General features: G+C 45.3%; 1 protein-coding gene across 3 annotated transcripts in view; it reads right to left on the bottom strand.

The window, feature by feature from the left end:
* The window catches only part of PIWIL2 (piwi like RNA-mediated gene silencing 2), a 348,242-nt gene that overhangs the window by 194,806 nt on the left and 135,495 nt on the right, over positions 1-17,941 (bottom strand). For all 3 annotated transcript variants that reach the window (XM_088443404.1, XM_088443405.1, XM_088443403.1), the window contains exon 6: positions 757-867. In XM_088443404.1, the coding sequence (XP_088299530.1) occupies positions 757-867 (111 nt within the window). The remainder of the gene's footprint in view (positions 1-756; positions 868-17,941) is intronic.

Genomic DNA, 17,941 nt, shown 5'->3' with positions numbered 1-17,941 from the left:
ACAGTTAAACCCAAAGGTCTTAATGATCACCTCTCATTCTCATCATTTGTGTGACCAGTGCTATATATTAAATTATTTAGGTTATATGTATTGTCAGATTCACACTCTGGTAAACTCGTACATGGTTAAGGATAAATGTAGGTTTATTGTTTGCATCTTTCCTCTAAGTTTTATCTCGTTTTTGCACAAGTGCTCACGTGTATGCATACATATAACAGTGAAGTAACATACACTGTACTGTGGCTGTTCTTTTGTCTGTCTTAGATATTTGCAGTATTTATAATATGCTATATAGTTTTATGACAAATGATACTTTGTTGTGACTTCTATTGAGCTATCAAAACGTAATGAGTGTCAATATATTCACATTGGTAGCAGTCAATGACTATTTTATTGATTATGTATGTTAGCTACTGTACCTTTAAGAGATGTATAATTGTAATTATGACGCAGGCTTGCATCATAACCAACATTCTGCAATTTGTATAATATTGTAACACCGCATGTTTTTAACACTTCAGGTATTTAGTATTTAAACTTTCATATATTCTTTAGCCATTGATCTATTCAGGTTCATGGCTGTACTTTGTCACATGGTGGTGTATGTTCTTAGCGTGTGGTTTTATATATATATATTAATATACATATATATATATATATATATATATATATAGATCCACATTAACCTATAGAAGATTATGCATTATTAGCTAAACATAACTGTTGATTACAAGCATAAACACATCAGATGCTCACGTGAAAGTGACATGATACTGGTAGACAGCCTCATTCTTGCAGATGATCTTAATAAAGTTCAGACCCAGTTTTATGGGGTTTCCTTTGGAGCCATGTTTCGCTAAAGGTTCCCTGTGTATATTAAGACAAAATAAGTAGAGTTATGGTAAAACTTACTCTTGTTAACTCAATTGCTTCAAAGTTCATAGGGTCCACATGGAGACAATGGGGTGTAGGTGGTACTTGGAGGACCAGACACCACAGCAAAGCAGTTTACTCTCCCAGGATGCTCCTGTACTTTCCCCTATACCACGCCCACAGCCTGAAAGCAAATCAGTTTTGTTAACAAACCCAAGGCAGGAGCAGGATAGGAGAGAAGGAAGACTAGTACACCGAAAAATCACACTCTCACACAGAGAAGGAAACAAGTGACCAAGAGAAGAAACCCATAGAAGCCAGGTGTGTCAGGGCGGGTGCCCTGTGGACCCTATGGACTTCGAAGAAAGAGTTAACAAGAGTAAATTATTACCATAACTCTCCATTTCTTCTTCAGGGTCCATAGGGCTTCACAGGGAAATAATTGGGATGACCCAAAGCAGTTGTTCAAGGGCAGGACGCTCCTGAGCTGGGGGGAGAACCCGGCACCTGAAGGAAGCATCCTGAGAGGCAAATGTATCGAAGACATACAACCTAAGAAAGGTGTGGACAGAAGACCACGTAGCCGCCTTGCATAGTTGTTCAGCAAAGGAGCCACGTCAGGCTGCCCACGAGGGACCTACAGAGCGAGTAGAATGAGCAGATACTGTAGCCGGATAGTGTAAGCCTGTGAGATAACCATGCAAAGCGATCTGGACAGAGTTGGTTTGTTAGCTGGCCATCCCTTCTTGTGGAATCCATATAGGACAAAAGAGGGAGTCCAATTTCCTGATGGAACTAGTACAGCCCACATAGATCTTCAAAACACGGACCACATTCAGAGAGGGCTTACCTGCCGAGAGGTCTAGTGATTGAAAGGCCGGTACCACAATTTCCCCATTAAGGTAGAAACAGGAGACCACCTTGGGAGGGAAGCCGGGGCGTGTTCGGAGAACAGCCCTGTCTGGATGAGGAATGGGTAGCAACAGGAGAGTGCCCCTAAATCATATACCCTACGGGTAAATGCTATAACCAGAAGAAACAGAGTATTCGCAGTGAGCCATTTGACATCGACTAACTAAAAGTGTTCGAATGGAGATTCCTGAAGTGCGTGGAGAACCACTGACATATATCACGGAGCCAGAGGAGGGACAAAGGGAGGATGTATATGTAGAACACCTTGCAGGTAGGTGTAAACATCCAGTAGAGGAGTAAATCTGCACTGGAACCAGATGGACAGAGCAGAGACATGTACATTCATAGAGGCTAGGCAGAGTCCAAGATCCAAAGCAGCTTGAAGAAAGACAAGGACTCTAGAAAACCTAAAAACCTGAGGGTCATAGTTTCCAGTAGCACACCACTGGAAATATGTATGCCACACTCGGTGCTAAATCCTGGCAGTGGCCGGTTTACGTGTTCTGAGCCTGGTCTGGACCACAGAGTTAGAGAACCCTTTAGACCTTAGAAGGGATGTCTGTAGAGCAAAGCAGTTAAAGACAGACGGGCAAGGTTCGGATGTAGACAGGGACCCTGAGACAATAGGTCTGGTCGCAGAGGAAGTTGGAAAGGAACGTCTATGGAGAGACTTTAAAGGTCGGAGTACCAATGCCGTCTGGGCCAAGCCGTAGTCACCAAGAGGACTCTTCCCCAATCTTGTTTGAACTTCCGAAGAACCCGGGGCAGAAGGGAGACTGGAGGAAAGAGGTATGCCAAATGGAAGGTCCACCACACAGATAATGGGTCCATGAAGGCTGCGTGGTTGTGTCGTGAGGCCAAGAGGTCCAAGTCTGGTAGACCCCATTTGTCCACCAGGAGCTGAAAGACTTCTGGATGTAGAGACCACTCCCCTTCATGCACGTCGTGACAGATGAGGAAATCCGCTTCCCAATTGAGAATCCCCGGGATGAAAACTGCAGACATGGTTGGGAGATGGCGATCGGCCAATGTGTCGTTGCGGATCTATAACTCCAGCCGATAGCATAGTGTGCAAAACCTTCCGCAGTTCCACGGCTTTGTTCCGGTCTGATGGAAGACCCGTGGTGAAGAATCGAGACAGGGGCCTGTGCCGAAAGGAGAGAGTGTACCCGTGAGAAACCACCTCGAGAACCCAAGTGTCTGTCATGGTAACCGACCAACACTGGGCGAACTGCAGCAGGCGGCCTCCCACTTTGGGATCCCCCAAAGGGAGGCCCGGACCGTCAGGCCGCAGGCTTGTCATCGGGCTTAGGGGCCGATGACCACTCCAGGCCTGTTTCCGGGGCTTGGCCGATTCTTTAGGGCCAGCCTGTCTGGGAAAAGACTGCGTCTTGGGCCTACCCTGGGCCCTGTAAGGCCGAAAGGACAACGTACCTGAACCGGAAGGAACCGCAGCAGACGGAAGACATGCCGATTTGGCTGCCGCCAGCGTGGCTACGATTTTGTCCAGATCCGGACCAAAGAGGACTTCTCCATTGAAAGGCAAAGCTTCCAAGCCCTTCTTCGAATCAGCGTCCGCCTTCCAAGATCGCAACCATAAGGTGCGACAAGCAGTGTCAGCCGCCGAAGAAATCAGAGACGCCAGGGTACTGATATCCAAGGCCGTCTCATTGATATAAGTGGCCGAGTCCCGGAGATTGCCTATCAACTTGGTCTGTTCAGCCGAACAGTCGGAATCGAAAGACGCCTCCAAATTATCAGCCCAGCACTCCATAGCTCTGGCTACCCAACAAATGGCCATAGCCGGCCTAGCTGCCCCCCCGCAAGGGAATAAACGGACTTTAGGCAAATCCCCACCTTATGGTCCGCAGCATCCTTCAAGGAAGATATGGAGGGCATGGGCAATGTAGCACTGCGGACTAGTCGTGTCACAAGGGAATCCACCTGTGGAGGGGATTCCCACTTAGAAAAATAATTATCCGCAAACGGATAAGCCACCGCCAAGCGCCTCTGAGGCCGATACCGTTTGTCCGGATGTTTCCACGCCTCCTCTAAATGGTCCACTAACTGACCCGAAAGAGGAAACACTGTGGCGTCACCCTTAATATCCTTAAAAAAGGCATATTTAGATTTTGACACCGGAGGATTTTCATCCTCAATCACTAAACCTGTGCGGACTGCCCGAATAAGTCCAGGAATATAAACCTTGGACCTAGCGTCCGACTCTTTAGTACGGAGAGGTTCCTGGTCCGAAAGATCCAGAATCTCCCCATCATCGGACGTCACGTCGTCATCCTCATAAGGAGCAGATAGAGACGCCACCGACCGCTTATACGGCCTCAACACAGACTCCCCTTGTAACACGTCCGACAAGTGCTGTACAGAACTTGTCAGAGAATTAACCCACGCAGGCTCCTGAGAGACTTGGGGAGGGGAAATAGGGAGACTGTGTGGTACCATCAATTGTCTCGGGAAACCCTGCATGGGTGACGACACCACCGACTGCTGGGACAAACCCATCTGTGAGAACGCAGGCTGCGGAGCTAACTGGCCCACCAGGGTTGTAAGCGCCTTGGCGAAACAAGCCCAGGGCGGCTCCTGTACTGGGGCCGTGACAGTAACTTAAAGTTTTGGTGAGTTTCGCAAACACACACTGAATGCATTTCTCTTGCAACAACACTAAAGGCCCCCATACACGGTGCGGTATAGCAGCCGATCCGACGGATTGGTACGATATCGCTGCTATATCGTACCGTTTGTGGGCATGATATCGGCCAGTGCGCACTCCTGTGGGATCGTACATCGCACCTCCAAATTTTACTGCATGTCTACTTGATCTGGGGATACAATGTACGATCCCATGCAGCGCTATGAGGGTGGGGGAGGGGATGCCGGAATTTCGGGTAGTCGGCCACCCTATCGTTCTGTGTGTTGAGAACGCAAGTCACATAGCGAGGTGCAAATCGCACCGTGTATGGGGGCCTTAACGCTCCACGGAGGTCGTAAGAAAAAAAAACTTAAGACAATCCAAATCGAATGTCTGGAAAACAGTCTTTGAAAGCAAGATAAAGCTCTTTCAAGTTTACTAGAAAGTAGCCTTTTCTGTTTGTGAATTATTTTTCCTCCTGGAACTTTTACAGAAACAAACTCTCTTCCAGGGCACATCCGAGAATGTTCATCATCTTCCTAAAACTGCTGTACCTGATGAACGATTTGTACAGGAATTGCTTTCCTTCTATATTTTTCAGGTTCTGCCAGTATGCCATGGGTTGCTTTACGTTTCTTGATTGTTTTACCAGGTATTCTGTGAAATTAAATTCTTCTGCAGTCTGCTTAATTGTCCAGCTGTTTGATGCCAGAGTTAATATTTTTATTACTTTCTGTCGTGGCGCTTCATCACACTTTTGCTTTAATTCATATAATAATCACAACCTGAACATTTGCTTACTTTCTGTGGTGATTCTAGTGATGTGCTAGGAAGAGACAATATTTGAGTAAGCTTCTCTTGAATTGCATGACTTGCCGGCTCTCTTTCTTTCTTTTAGCGTATACCTCCCTGTGTCTTCTCTTTACCCCATGCAATGTCACTGGTGTACAACCAAGCTTTGTAATACTTTCATTCAGCTCATCTGTTTCTGCAGGTTCAGTTAAACTCTTCACCGGGGATTCAACGGCTTCTGTTGGCATATCCCTGTCTGTTTTACAGTGACAGTTCAATTCTGCACTTTGGGCATAGTTTCTGTCCTGGCTGTATAACAGCATGAAGTTGACACTCACCATGTTCTTTGGCCCACTTCAGTGACACAATTTTTAAGCTTTTTCTGGCTCCTTTTTTTGTGAGAAAAGAAAAAATGACAGCATGTTTTCTGAAATTCTGCATACTTTACCAGCAGTACCTTTTCATGATGGTAGCAGACTGAGATTCCAGAGTCACTGGTTACTGCATTTAAAACTTCAGCTCTCAGAATTAAAAGTTCCTTTTCTTCATCTGTAAAGTGGTCCCAGTTATGTAATCAAGTGGTCTTTGAGTAGATAGTAATATGTCAGTCAGTATTTAAAAGACCAAATGTGCACTTTGGAGGAGCAGCTGCCATGATTGACTATATTTCTGTCTGTCTCTCTCTTTCAGTTTGGAAAGGGAATCCCCGTCCCATCAGTTTTTGCCTCAGTTTTGTTAACATTTTTACTATGCTTTTTAACAGCATGGCTTCTCGTGTAGAATATGTATGTGGTACAACAGTAATCGAACGTCAACTTCATTATGTTTTTTCTCCACTATAAAACAGAGAACCATGCTGATTTTTTGTGTGGTAGTTATGTATACCTTTGTTAAGCACCTAAAAAAAATCTAATATTGATTTAACGTAGTGGTTTTACTTCTGCTCCAAAATCTTGCATTTTTGCCGTAACACGAAACGTTTTAAGGTAAAGTAATTTGGTTTGGATGTGGGAAGAAAAGGTACTTTAGGGGTCTAAATTTTGTGGTGATCCCTTAATACACACTGTGATATTTCAAATAAACTGAATAAATAAGCTGCAATTAGTAATTAGTTTAATAAGTTGACAAATCGATATTTCGGAAACTAACAGACAGTCAAGTTATTTGGCAGAAATAGGTTTTTTTTGACACTCTTAACGAAAAAAAATTCATAAAAGTCTGAGAAGGGTGGTGGACACACCTGGTTGAAGTAACGTGGAATGACCCACTATATACAGTCAGGTGCATAAATATTGGGACATTGACAGAATTTTCTTATTTTGACCTCTATTCACCACCACAATGGCTTTGAAATGAAACTACAATATGTGCTTTAACTGCAGACTTTCAGATTTAATTTGAGGGTAATTACATGCAAATCAGGTGAACGGTGTAGGAATTACAACGGTTTCTAGATGTGCCTCCCACTTTTTAAGGGGCCAAAAGTAATGGGACAAACTAAACAAACCTAAATCTAACTTTCACTTTTTAATACTTTGTTGCAAATCCTTTGCAGGCAATTACAGCCTGAAGTCTGGAACGCATAGACATCACCAGACGCTGGGTTTCATCCCTTGTGATGCTCTGCCAGGCCTCTACTGCAAATGTCTTCAGTTCCTGCTTGTTCTTGGGGCATTTTCCCATCAGTTTTGTCTTCATCAAGTGAAATGCATGCTCAGTCGGATTCAGGTCAGGGGATTGACTTGGCCATTGCAGAACATTCCACTTTTTAGTCTTAAAAACTCTTTGGTTGCTTTTGCAATATGCTTTGGGTCATTGTCCATCTGCACTGTGAAGCGACGTCCAATGAGTTCTGAAGCATTTGACTGAATATGAGCATATAATATTGCCCGAAACACTTCAGAATTCATTCTGCTGCTTTTGCAGCAGTCACATTATCAATAAATACAAGGGAACCAGTTCCATTAGCAGCCATACATGCCCACGCCATGACACTACCACCACCATGCTTCACTGATGAGGTGGTATGTTTTGGATCATGAGCAGTTCCTTTCCTTCTCCATACTCTTCTCTTTCCATCACTCTGGTACAAGTTGATATTTGTCTCGTCTGTCCAGAACTGTAATGGCTTTTTTAGATGTTGTTTGGCAAACTCTAATCTGGACTTCCTGTTTTTGAGGCTTACCAATGGTTTACATCTTGTGGTGAACCCTCTATATTCATTCTTGTGAAGTCTTCTCTTGATTGTTGACTTTGACACATATACACCTACCTCCTGGAGAGTGTTCTTGATTTGGCCAACTGTTGAGAAGGGGTTTTTCCTCACCAAGGAAATAATTCTTCTGTCACCTACCACAGTTGTTTTCCGTGGTCTTCTGAGTCTTTTGGTGTTGCTGAGCTCTCCGGTGCGTTCTTTCTTTTTAAGAATGTTCCAAACAGTTGATTTGGCCACACCTAATGTTTTTGCTATCTCTCTGATGGGTTTGTTTTGATTTTTCAGCCTAATGATGGCTTGCTTCACTGATAGTGACAGCTCTTTGGATCTCATATTGAGAGTCGACAGCAACTAATTCCAAATGCAAATGTAACACCTAGAATCAACTCCAGACCTTTTACCTGCTTAATTGATAATGAAATAACGAGGGAATAGCCTACACCTGTCCATGAAATAGCTTTTGAGTTGATAGTCCCATTACTTTTGGCCCCTTAAAGAGTGGGAGGCACATCTAGAAACCGTTGTAATTCCTACACCGTTCATCTGATTTGGATGTAATTACCCTCAAATTAAATCTGAAAGTCTGCAGTTAAAGCAAATCTTGTTTGCTATTTCAAAGCCATTGTGGTGGTGAATAGAGGCCAAAATATGAAAATTCTGTCAATGTCCCAATATTTATGCACCTGACTGTAACTGCAGTGGGCACTAAATTCAACTACACAGACCGCAGTGGCTGGTAGGAAATAGCGCTGTATAACCTGGCCCTTGGGAGAGGTACTGGGAGACTGGACCAGAATGCAGAAAATGGCTGTCGTGAGTCTCAGACAGGGCAGAGGGTGAGGGAGGAGCAGCAAGACCGCAGTGGAATGGCGCCCTGTGCCGGTGGAGGGGCAGCAGTGAGAGGGCCTTCTCCCCTATGCTGACACCAACCACTGGGTCCCTGGCCTTAATCTGTTTCCTGCGCCAGTGTTTGTAATATCCTGGTGGTCTAGTGGAGTCCCGGACGAACCGGTGTCCACATCAGCGTCTCCAGTCGGTCTCCCAAGACCAGAGGCAGGGCCCCGCAAGCGGGGATCTGCCTTACCTGTCCCCTTGAGTCCCGGCTGCAGTCTGGGGACCGAGGAGCCCTGCTAGCTAGGTCCCCCCGAAGCCCGGCCGAGCATACCTAGCCGAGGGCTAGTGTCGCGGCGCCGCGGAGGGGGTGATGGAGTGCAGATGTCCAGAGGATTGTCTAGTGCTGCTGCTCTGTAGTTAAAATGAATGTTAAGCAGCTCAAGCTTTATTTTTATGATTAACAGCAGCCCCACAGTTCTGACGGTGATCCAGCTCCTGCCAGACACCAACAAAACTGATTTGCCTTCAGGTGTGGGCGGTGTATAAGGAGAAGGACTGGAGCATCCTGGGATAAGAAAAAGCTTTGCTGTGGTGTCTGGTCCCCCAAGTACCAACTACACCCCATTGTCTCCCTGCGATCCCTGAAGAAGAAAAATAAATAAATAAATGCGTTAAGTTGAATGACCACAGACATATGTAAAAAACCTTACCACAAATATTTTTTTCCCATAGATTTGTAGCAACTTTTAAATATTAAGAAAAAGCACACAGCAGATATTGTTTTCCTAAAATAATTAAAAACAATTAGAAATATGGAGCTACTGTTATATCCAATACACATTTAGTGAGTATTGTTGACCTGCCTCTAATTCCTTTTTTGTGGATTAAACAATAAATAAATGTCTATAAAGTGAGGATTATTAATGTATTGCTGCTCTGGCCCCCAACACCACAGCTCAACCAATTCACACAGAACATTTCTGCAGAGAACGTTTGCAAACCTGTTGAATACTCTATGTAAGAAATACACTTCCCTAAAATGGCATCCAAACAGCACAAACTTTCAATCTAAAAGGTGTTACAGGCCTTCATAAACAATCCAGTCTTCACACTAAGCTCATCATTAGCCTATGATTGGTTCCACATTCTTATTTTAGTAAGACACACAATTTTTTATGGAAGCATTTTAGAAGAATAAACTTGAATTTTATTAGGATTACACAAGGATAAAGCATCATAATGAAGAAAAATAACTGTTTTTGTAGCACCCTGGAGGCAACTAAGACCCTCAATACACACTGTCATCTCTAGACTGGACTAATGTAACCACCTCTAAAATTGTCTCTCTGTCTGCCACCTCTCTCTACTCCAATGGGTCCTGAATGCTGCTGCTCAGCCCATATGAACTACATCTGCCTCCCTTTCCCCTTCAGAACCCAATTTAAAAACTGCTCATACTCACAAAGCCCCCACCCAATCCTCACCTATTTACATCTCTGACCTAATCTCCCATTATACTCTCGTCCGCCCACTTTGGTTTACAACTGATTGCCATCTCTCCTCTGAACTGGTTACTTTCTCTCACTCCTGTTTTTTCAGTGCTGATCTCTACCACTGGAATTCTCTCCCTCAGACTCTATCAAGCTTGGATTGGCATAATGCCCTCGATCCTGTATGAGACAACCCCCATCCTCACGCAAAGCTCTATTCAATACACACTTTTAAGGGAGGTGGTTGATCATTAACAAATCAAGACCGGCATGACCCAGTGGTTGCATCAATTACCCACCCTTTCCATTCTCCAAATAATATGTTCTGTTCATTCTTCCTGCAGACTTCTAATATCCAGCATGTTCACTTGTTTCTCAACACACTCTATTATAGGTATCTCTCACCAAGAAGACACTTAGTATTGGGACTCTCAGACTACCACCAATGTCCAAAATGTTCTCACGCTGAGGCAGATCTTTTCCATTGTCTATGAGAGTGTCCTTTAGTTAGACGCTTTTGGCTATTGGTACTTAATTATGCGGAAAATCATCTAGTGAACTATGGGCCTGATTCAGAGCCGCTCGCTCTGACAGAGCGCTCCCTCTGAATCAGGGCCGGGCTTTTTTTTTTTGGAGCGGCCTCTTGTATAGCTTTGGGTGACCACCCACAGCTATAGCAAGCGGCCATGATGATGGTCGCGACCATCAGGCTTGCGACGAGACCCTTGTGGTAGGGTCTCGTTCATCGCAAGCCCCAGAGAGCGTTCGGCTCTAACAGAGCCGGAAGCTCTCCACTGACGTCACTTGTGATGTCAGTGGGGCCGCCCCCAAATTGCAGCCGTTCTCATGGGAACGCCTCAGTTTGGGGAGCCACTCCCCCGGCCCGCCCACCAAAGGGGGCGAGCTGTCACTCAACATCGACAGCTCGCCCCCTTTGGAGCGAGACCCGGAGCGACGGATTGCCCGTCGCTAGCCGGGTCTCGCGCATGTGCACGAGAGCCGGCTCTGACGTGCGCATGCGCTGTGGGCCACCATCGACCCGGTTGCGAGCGCTCAGCGCTTGCGACCGGGTCTGAATCAGGCTTTATGTTCCTTTTGGCCCTGAGTGAGCTCTATTAGGGCTAGTCTCTGATACCCTGCAATTTACTGGGGGCAGTAAGAAACTGTTATTAGCAATCTGAACAGCTGGCAGGAAATCATTCTCCAAAACTGGATTCAGAGGAAGCCCCTCTTTTGCTCTTTTCAAGGAGAAGCATGTTAGGATGGATTGTATTGAGACACTGTGGGAAAAGGAGCAACGTACAAGTTTCTTTCCACTTCCCAATGCTGTAGATACCAGATATTTGAAAAAACCAAAACTGCGCACACCAAAAAAATGTATGACACATTGGGTACTGAAAGAACTAAATTTAATTTACACCATTAGCATAACCGGTACTTCTGCTGGGGCAACAAGTCTGGTACACTATTTACCAATTTGGTTAGATCCAATTCTGTCCCCTCTCGATTATAATTGAAAATCGACTCCTCCCAGCATTTTACATTAACTTTTTTTTTAAACAAAGTTTATTGAGAAGGTCACAACAAATAGAGGCAATGGTATACAAGCAAATAAGAATGAGCATCAAAAACAGAATAAAGTCAAGCCTATCAAAATATAGCATATCACATAGCGACTGGTTTTATTAGTAAAAAAAAGGAAAAGGAGAAGTGATGGTGTGGAAGATCATAGGGAGGAAAAGGGAGAGAAACGGAAGGAGGAGAAAAGAAGAAAGAGATCCAGGTGGATAAAACTAAAAAAGAGAAAAAAAAGGAGGTAAATTAACCTATTTCAAATAGAATAGGGGCACTTTGTGAGGCAATCTAGGGTCCCCAAACTTTATCAAATAATTTGGAGGAATTATTAATAATACTGGTTATGTATTCCATACGGTATGTACAGTAAAACAGATACGGGATAAGATAGAGTGTAGATAAGGGGGAGCAAGTTGCTTCCAGTCAGCAGCAATCTGGCAAGTGATAGTAACGGCAATATGACGGATTAGAAAAAATAGAAACAATAATAACAATCCTGCGCTCACAATTCACCAAAGTGCTGCTCAATAACAATGTGGTCCCCACCACATGACATATAAGCATAAACAACAAAAATAATCAAGCGCTCCTTTGTCTGGGATATAATAAATAATTTCATGCAATCTCCAAATGTCCAACGAAAAAGTCCTATATATGAACTTTTCTGTCTTCTAAAATTCTCCTTGCTTCAGTATTTCCTCAGAGGAAAGGAAAAAAACATGTGGTTGGTAAGATAGTAATCTACAAATGATCCAATTCCTATCTCCTACTTACATGTAGGACTTGATCATTCTTCCCCTGATGGTTTCCTCCTCTTTAAATATTTCATGCAGTGGATATACAGGTAAATCCTCAATCCCTCAAAATATAATCATAGCTGAAGAACTACCATAGTGTAAATCCGATATATTTACTGACACTGATAAACAACAATCAATAAAAAGTAAAAATGGCCATGTACCATAATAGGCCTTATAACCAAGGCAAGAGATTTCACATAGGTGGTGGATGAGTACCCGGGTTCAAATCACCTCCGATGACCCCTCTTAGTCTGGTATGGTTACCTTACAGTCACGGTCCTCTCAGCCCACTAGAGCGTTTCGGCTTAAAGCCTTTGAGGAAGGAGACAAATGGAGGGATATAGGTGGTGGTTAGAAAGACTGGACAGTTAAAGCTTTTCTGTCCCAGGATGCTCCGGTCCTTACTCCCCTATATCCCGCCTACAGCCTGAGGCAATTCAACCTTGTCAACAAGCCCAAGGCAGGAGCAAGATCGGAGAGAAGACTGGTACACACTCTCACACAATAGAAAAGGAAATCGGTGACCAAGAGAAGAAACCCATAGAAGCCAGGTGTGTCAGGACAGGCAAATGTACCTAAGAAAGTTGTGGACAGAAGACCACATGGCCGCCCTGCATAGTTGTTCGGCAGACACACCACGGCGAGCTGCCCACAGATCGAGTAGAATGAGCAGATACTGTATACGGCACAGGAAGGCTAGCCTGCGTGTAAAAGCCTGTGAAAGTCATGCGATGCCATCTAGAGTCTGTTTGTCCGCTGGCCAGCCCTTCTTGTGGAATCCATATGGGACAAAGAGGAAATCAGTTTTCCTGATGGAACCAGTACGGTCATGTACAGTAAATAAGGAGTTCCAAACCACAGTCCTCAAGGCACATTAACAGTCCAGGTTTTCAGGATAGTCACACTTGAGCACAGGCAACTTAATTAGTACCTCAGATATTTTGATTAAACCATCTGTGCTTTAGCATGGATATCACCAAAACCAGAACTGTTAGTGTGCCTTGAGGACCAAGGTTGGGAATCACTGATGTAGATCCTCAGAGCACGGACCACATCTATGTAGGCATCACCTGCCGAGAGGTCTGGTGATTGGAAAACCGGAACTACAATTTCATCATTAATGTGGAAACAAGAGACCACCTTGGGAAGGAAGCTAGGGAGAGTTCAAAGAACAATAGGAATCTGAAATTTGGACTTTATTATTTGCTCCTCTGATGAGGTGGTGGATTCTATATGACCTCCAACTATCAGGTCATCAGTATTTCGTTATCGTTATTTTTGTTTTGGATTTATGTTATTTATGTTTTGTATGTAAACATTTTTTTTATTAAAAAGAACTTTTAGCCACACAACTTATTCCTCTTTTTTATGAGGATACATCATATAAGGATTAAATCCCAAGAATCTCTCGGAGGACCATTGAAAGAAACCCTTATATGCAAAACATTACGTCTGTAATACGTAAGTAGGGTATGCATTATTCTACTGCCTTCACCTATGACGTGTGACTATAGGAGACTTGTTTGGAATCACTGAGTGGGCGGGAAATATAAAGAAACCTTTTTGGGAGTCCCACTATATGTTCTGATGTGAGTTGGGATACGCACTGATTAGATTCAATCAATTGACGGAGTTTTACCATCCTGCCCCTATGTTTGATGCACAATTATTATCTGGGACACAGTATTAGACCATTAAGACGGTCTTTTCCGTTTTTGTATTTTTTTCCTCTATATGTGCCAACTGGATTAATCCCTGGAGACTCTAAGGATTTCCCACAGAAAGTGATCTGTGCAAGGATCCTTTCATCTCTTGAAACAGATTGAGTATCTTTTCTTCTTTTTTTTTTTGCTCTACACTTGTTTGTATATCCAGCGCCACCTGGCAACACAATAACCTTTTTATTACAATTGTATAGTGGAATATAGTGAGTTTCCATTTTTTGTGTTATACCGGAGGCAGCAGGTTATGCGCACCATTTGCAATAGTACTTTTTTGCACAGAGTTCAAAGAACAGCCCTGTCCTGATGAAAGATCAGAAATAGAGAGCGACAGGAGAGCGCCCCCAAATCTCACACCCTATGAGGACACGATAGTCAAAAAGAGAATAGTCTTTGCAGTGAACCATCTGACTTCTACTGAGTCCAGCAGTTCAAACGGAGGCCCCTGAAGTGCATGGAGAACCAAATCCCACGGAGCCACAGTAGAAAGGGACAAAGATAGGCTGCATACGGAGGATACTCTGAAAAAAGGTGTGAACATCCCGCAGTGGAACACTTCTGCGATGAAACCAGATGGACAGAGCAGAGACATGCACTTCCAGAGAGGCCAGACTGAGTCAGAGATCCAATCCAGCTTGAAGAAAGGCAAGGATCTGAGAAACCAGAAAAACCTGAGGGTCATAGGTTCTGGTAGCACACCACTGGAAGTATGTATGACACACCCAGTGATAGATCTAAACGGAGGCCTGCTTCCGCGCTCTGAGCATGGTCTGGACCACAAAGCAAGAAAACCCTTTGGCCCTTAAGAGGGATGTCTCAAGAGCCAAGCCGTCAAAGACAGACGGGTCAGGTCCAGTTGTAGACAGGGCCCTGAGACAACAGTTCCGGCCATTGAGGAAGTTGGAGAGGAGCGGCTACAGAGAGACTTTGAAGATCGGCGTACCAATGGCGCTTGGACCAAGCCGGAGCTACCAAAAGAACCGTGCACCCATCTTGCTTGAATTTCTGATGGGCCCGAGGGAGAAGGGAGACTGAGGGAAAGAGGTATGCCAAATGGAAGTTCCACTTCACTGACAAGGCGTCTACGAAGGCTGCTTCGTGGTCCCTTGTCCTGGATCCGTATACTGGAAGCTTGTGGTTGTGTCGTGAGGCCATGAGGTTCACATCCGGTAGATCCCCTTTGTCCACCAGGAGCTGAAAGATCTCTGGGTGTAGAGACCACTCCCAGATGTGCACGTCTTCCCAATTGAGAATCCCCGGGTTGAACACGGAGATGGTCGGGAGATGAAGTGCGACCCACGTCAGAATGTGTGCCACTTTTGCCATTGACGCCCAATTGTGAATGCCTCCCTGGTGATTGAGGAAGGCCACACTGTGGCATTGTTGGACTGTACTTCTACTGGCCTGCCCTGAAGAATGTCCTGAGCCAGAGGAAGGACTCTGAAGATGGCTCAAAGCTCCAGGATGTTGATTGGCAAGACACCCTCGATGGCAGTCCAACAACCCTGGAAGAAGTGCTGGCCAGTCACTGCGCCCAACACGTGGAGGCTTGCGTCTGGATGAGGAGCACCCAATCCAGAATTCAGAAGGGACGACCTTTGTTTAGGTGGGACGTCTGTAACCACCAGGAGAGGGATAAACGAACTTCCAGAAAGAGGACCATTGTCTGGGATCTGAGCAGCATATTCATCCTGGAGAGGATTTGGTGTTGTAAGGGCCTGAAGTGGATCTGAGCGAACTCCACCACGTCGAAGGTGTATACCATGGACCCCAAGGTCTGCATTGCTGAGTGAATTGACACTCGGCGACTGTGGAGTAACCTGCATGTTGAAATTTTGTCTGCTGTCAGGAAGATTTTCTGAACTTGAGAATCCAGAAGGGCTCCCAGATGTACCATCCATTGAGAAGGGGTCAGGGAAGACTTTTTCCAGTTCATCAACCAGCCGTGTTTTTGTAGAAAGGCCATGGTTATTTGAAAATGATCGTGAAGGACCTCTCGAGAGTGTCCAAGTATGGGAGTAGTCTGACCCCTGACGATGAAGGTGGGCCGCGATAACTACAATGATCTTGGTAAAGACCCGTGGAGCTGTAGAAAGCCCAAAAAAGGCAGTGCTTGAAATACTAAATGTTGCTGTAGGTCAGCAAACCGGAGATATCGCTGATGAGAGGGCGCTATAGGTTCAAGTAGGTAAGCGTCCTGAATGTCCAGAAACACTATAAAATCCCCAGGTCCAAAGCTAGGACAAAAGAGCGGAGAGTTTAAATACGAAACCTGGGCACTCTGATAAACTTGTTCAGAGACTTGAGACTGAGGATAGGCCGTTGAGACCCATTGGGCTTCTGAACCAAAAAAGGAGAGTAATAACCGGTTCCTCGCTGTGACAACGGGACCAAAATTAATACCCCCGAGTGCAGCAAGGACTGAATGGCCGCCCGGAGGCGCAGGGCTTAGCTCAGGTCTGACGGAGGGTCTGTGTAAAAGAACTGCTGGGGGGGGCTGTCTCAGGAATGAGAGCGCACACCAGTGAGAGACCACTTCTTGCACCCAGGCTTCTGTGGTGGTATGATGCCAGAACTGGGCGAACTGAAGAAGTTGGCCTCCCACCTTGGCATCCCCGACGGGGAGGCCTGTCCCATCAGGCTGAAGGCTTGTCCTCAGATGTGGCAGCTAGAAGTCTAGTAGCCCAGGCCTTCCTGGGCTTGAAGGCCTTTGTGGAAGCCGACTGCCGTGGGAAGGACAGACCTTTAGCTTTTCTCTTGGGACGAAAGGACCTAAAGAATGACATCCTTGGTGAGCTGCTGAGGGCAGGAAAGCAGTCTTAGAAGCTGTCAAGGTAGCCACAATCTTGTCAAAGTCTGGGCCAAACAGGATCTCCCCAGTGTAAGGCAGTGATCCCAAGGCCTTCTTAGAGTCCGTGTTGGCCTTCCATGAACAAAGCCAAATGATACGGCAGGCTACCACAGAAGTAGCAGATGACTTGGAAGTTAGGAGACCAGTATCCAAAGCTGCTTCTCCTAAATAGGAGGCTGCATCCCTGATGTGTGAAATGTAAGACAGCTGTTCCCGAAAAGCATCGGAGGGAAATGAGTTCTATAGAGAATCTGCCCAGCTCTCAATGGCTTTGGCCACCCAGGGAGAAGTCATGGCTGGACGAGTAATAGCTCCTGTAAGAGAATACACAGATTTGAGGCAAGCTTCAATTCTTCTATCCGTCGACACCTTTAAGGAGGATGCTGTAGGAATAGGTAAAGTAGAGCTTTTAACTAGTGGGAATCCACCGCTGGGGGAACATCCCCTTCAGCGCAATCAGCTGCTGGAAGAGGGTAAAAAGAAACCAGGCAGGCGGAACTTTTTACTCGGCGTACTCCATGCCTCGCTCATGAGTTCAAAAAGCTGATCAGAGTGAGGAAATTATACCAAATCCACTTTCTGTCGCTTAAAGAGTGGCTCTTTTGCCTTAGGAATGGGCTCTGCATCTTCTATTTGAAGAAGTAATTTGACAGCCCCCACATGCAGGTACATTCAATTTAGACTGAAGCTCCTCTTGCCCCGGGGTGTACTCAGCGAGACAGAGATCTGCATCTTCAGCCTCCCCAGACGATACCTCAGAATCTGAGAACTGTGTGGCCTGTGAGGATAATACAGCACGTTTAGTAGTTTTACTGGGTAAGGGCCTCTCACTTTGCAACATCTGTTGAAAAGCTGGAGAAGTAGCCGCTGGACTCTGCACTGAGGTAGAGAGCATGTCTACCGATGGCGGAGGCATAGGAGTTACTGGTATCGGTGGGTGTACCTGTTGTGGCAATCCCATAGGGGGAGCTACCGCAGGGACTGTTAGGCGGTCCGCAATTTTTGCCAACATCTGTGAAAAGGAAGCCCCAGAGAGGTTTTTGAGCAGGGGCTGGAGGGGCTGACTGGCCTGGGGCAGTATAAGAAGATGCACATAGACCATCTTGAATTAAATCCTCCTAGTTTAATCCTGCTGAACAGGACCTGTGTGAGGACAACACGTCCTAGTGAGGTCTGTTAAATCACCTAGGCAGTTTATCAAAAAGCGGGTTATTTTATAGAAAGCAATACA

The sequence above is a fragment of the Taudactylus pleione genome, unplaced genomic scaffold, assembly GCF_031769625.1.
Source record: "Taudactylus pleione unplaced genomic scaffold, aTauple2 ptg000329l, whole genome shotgun sequence".
NCBI lineage: Eukaryota > Metazoa > Chordata > Amphibia > Anura > Myobatrachidae > Taudactylus > Taudactylus pleione.
The sequence above is the reverse complement of the archived record's forward strand: the minus strand, read 5'-3'. Positions and strand labels throughout refer to the sequence as shown.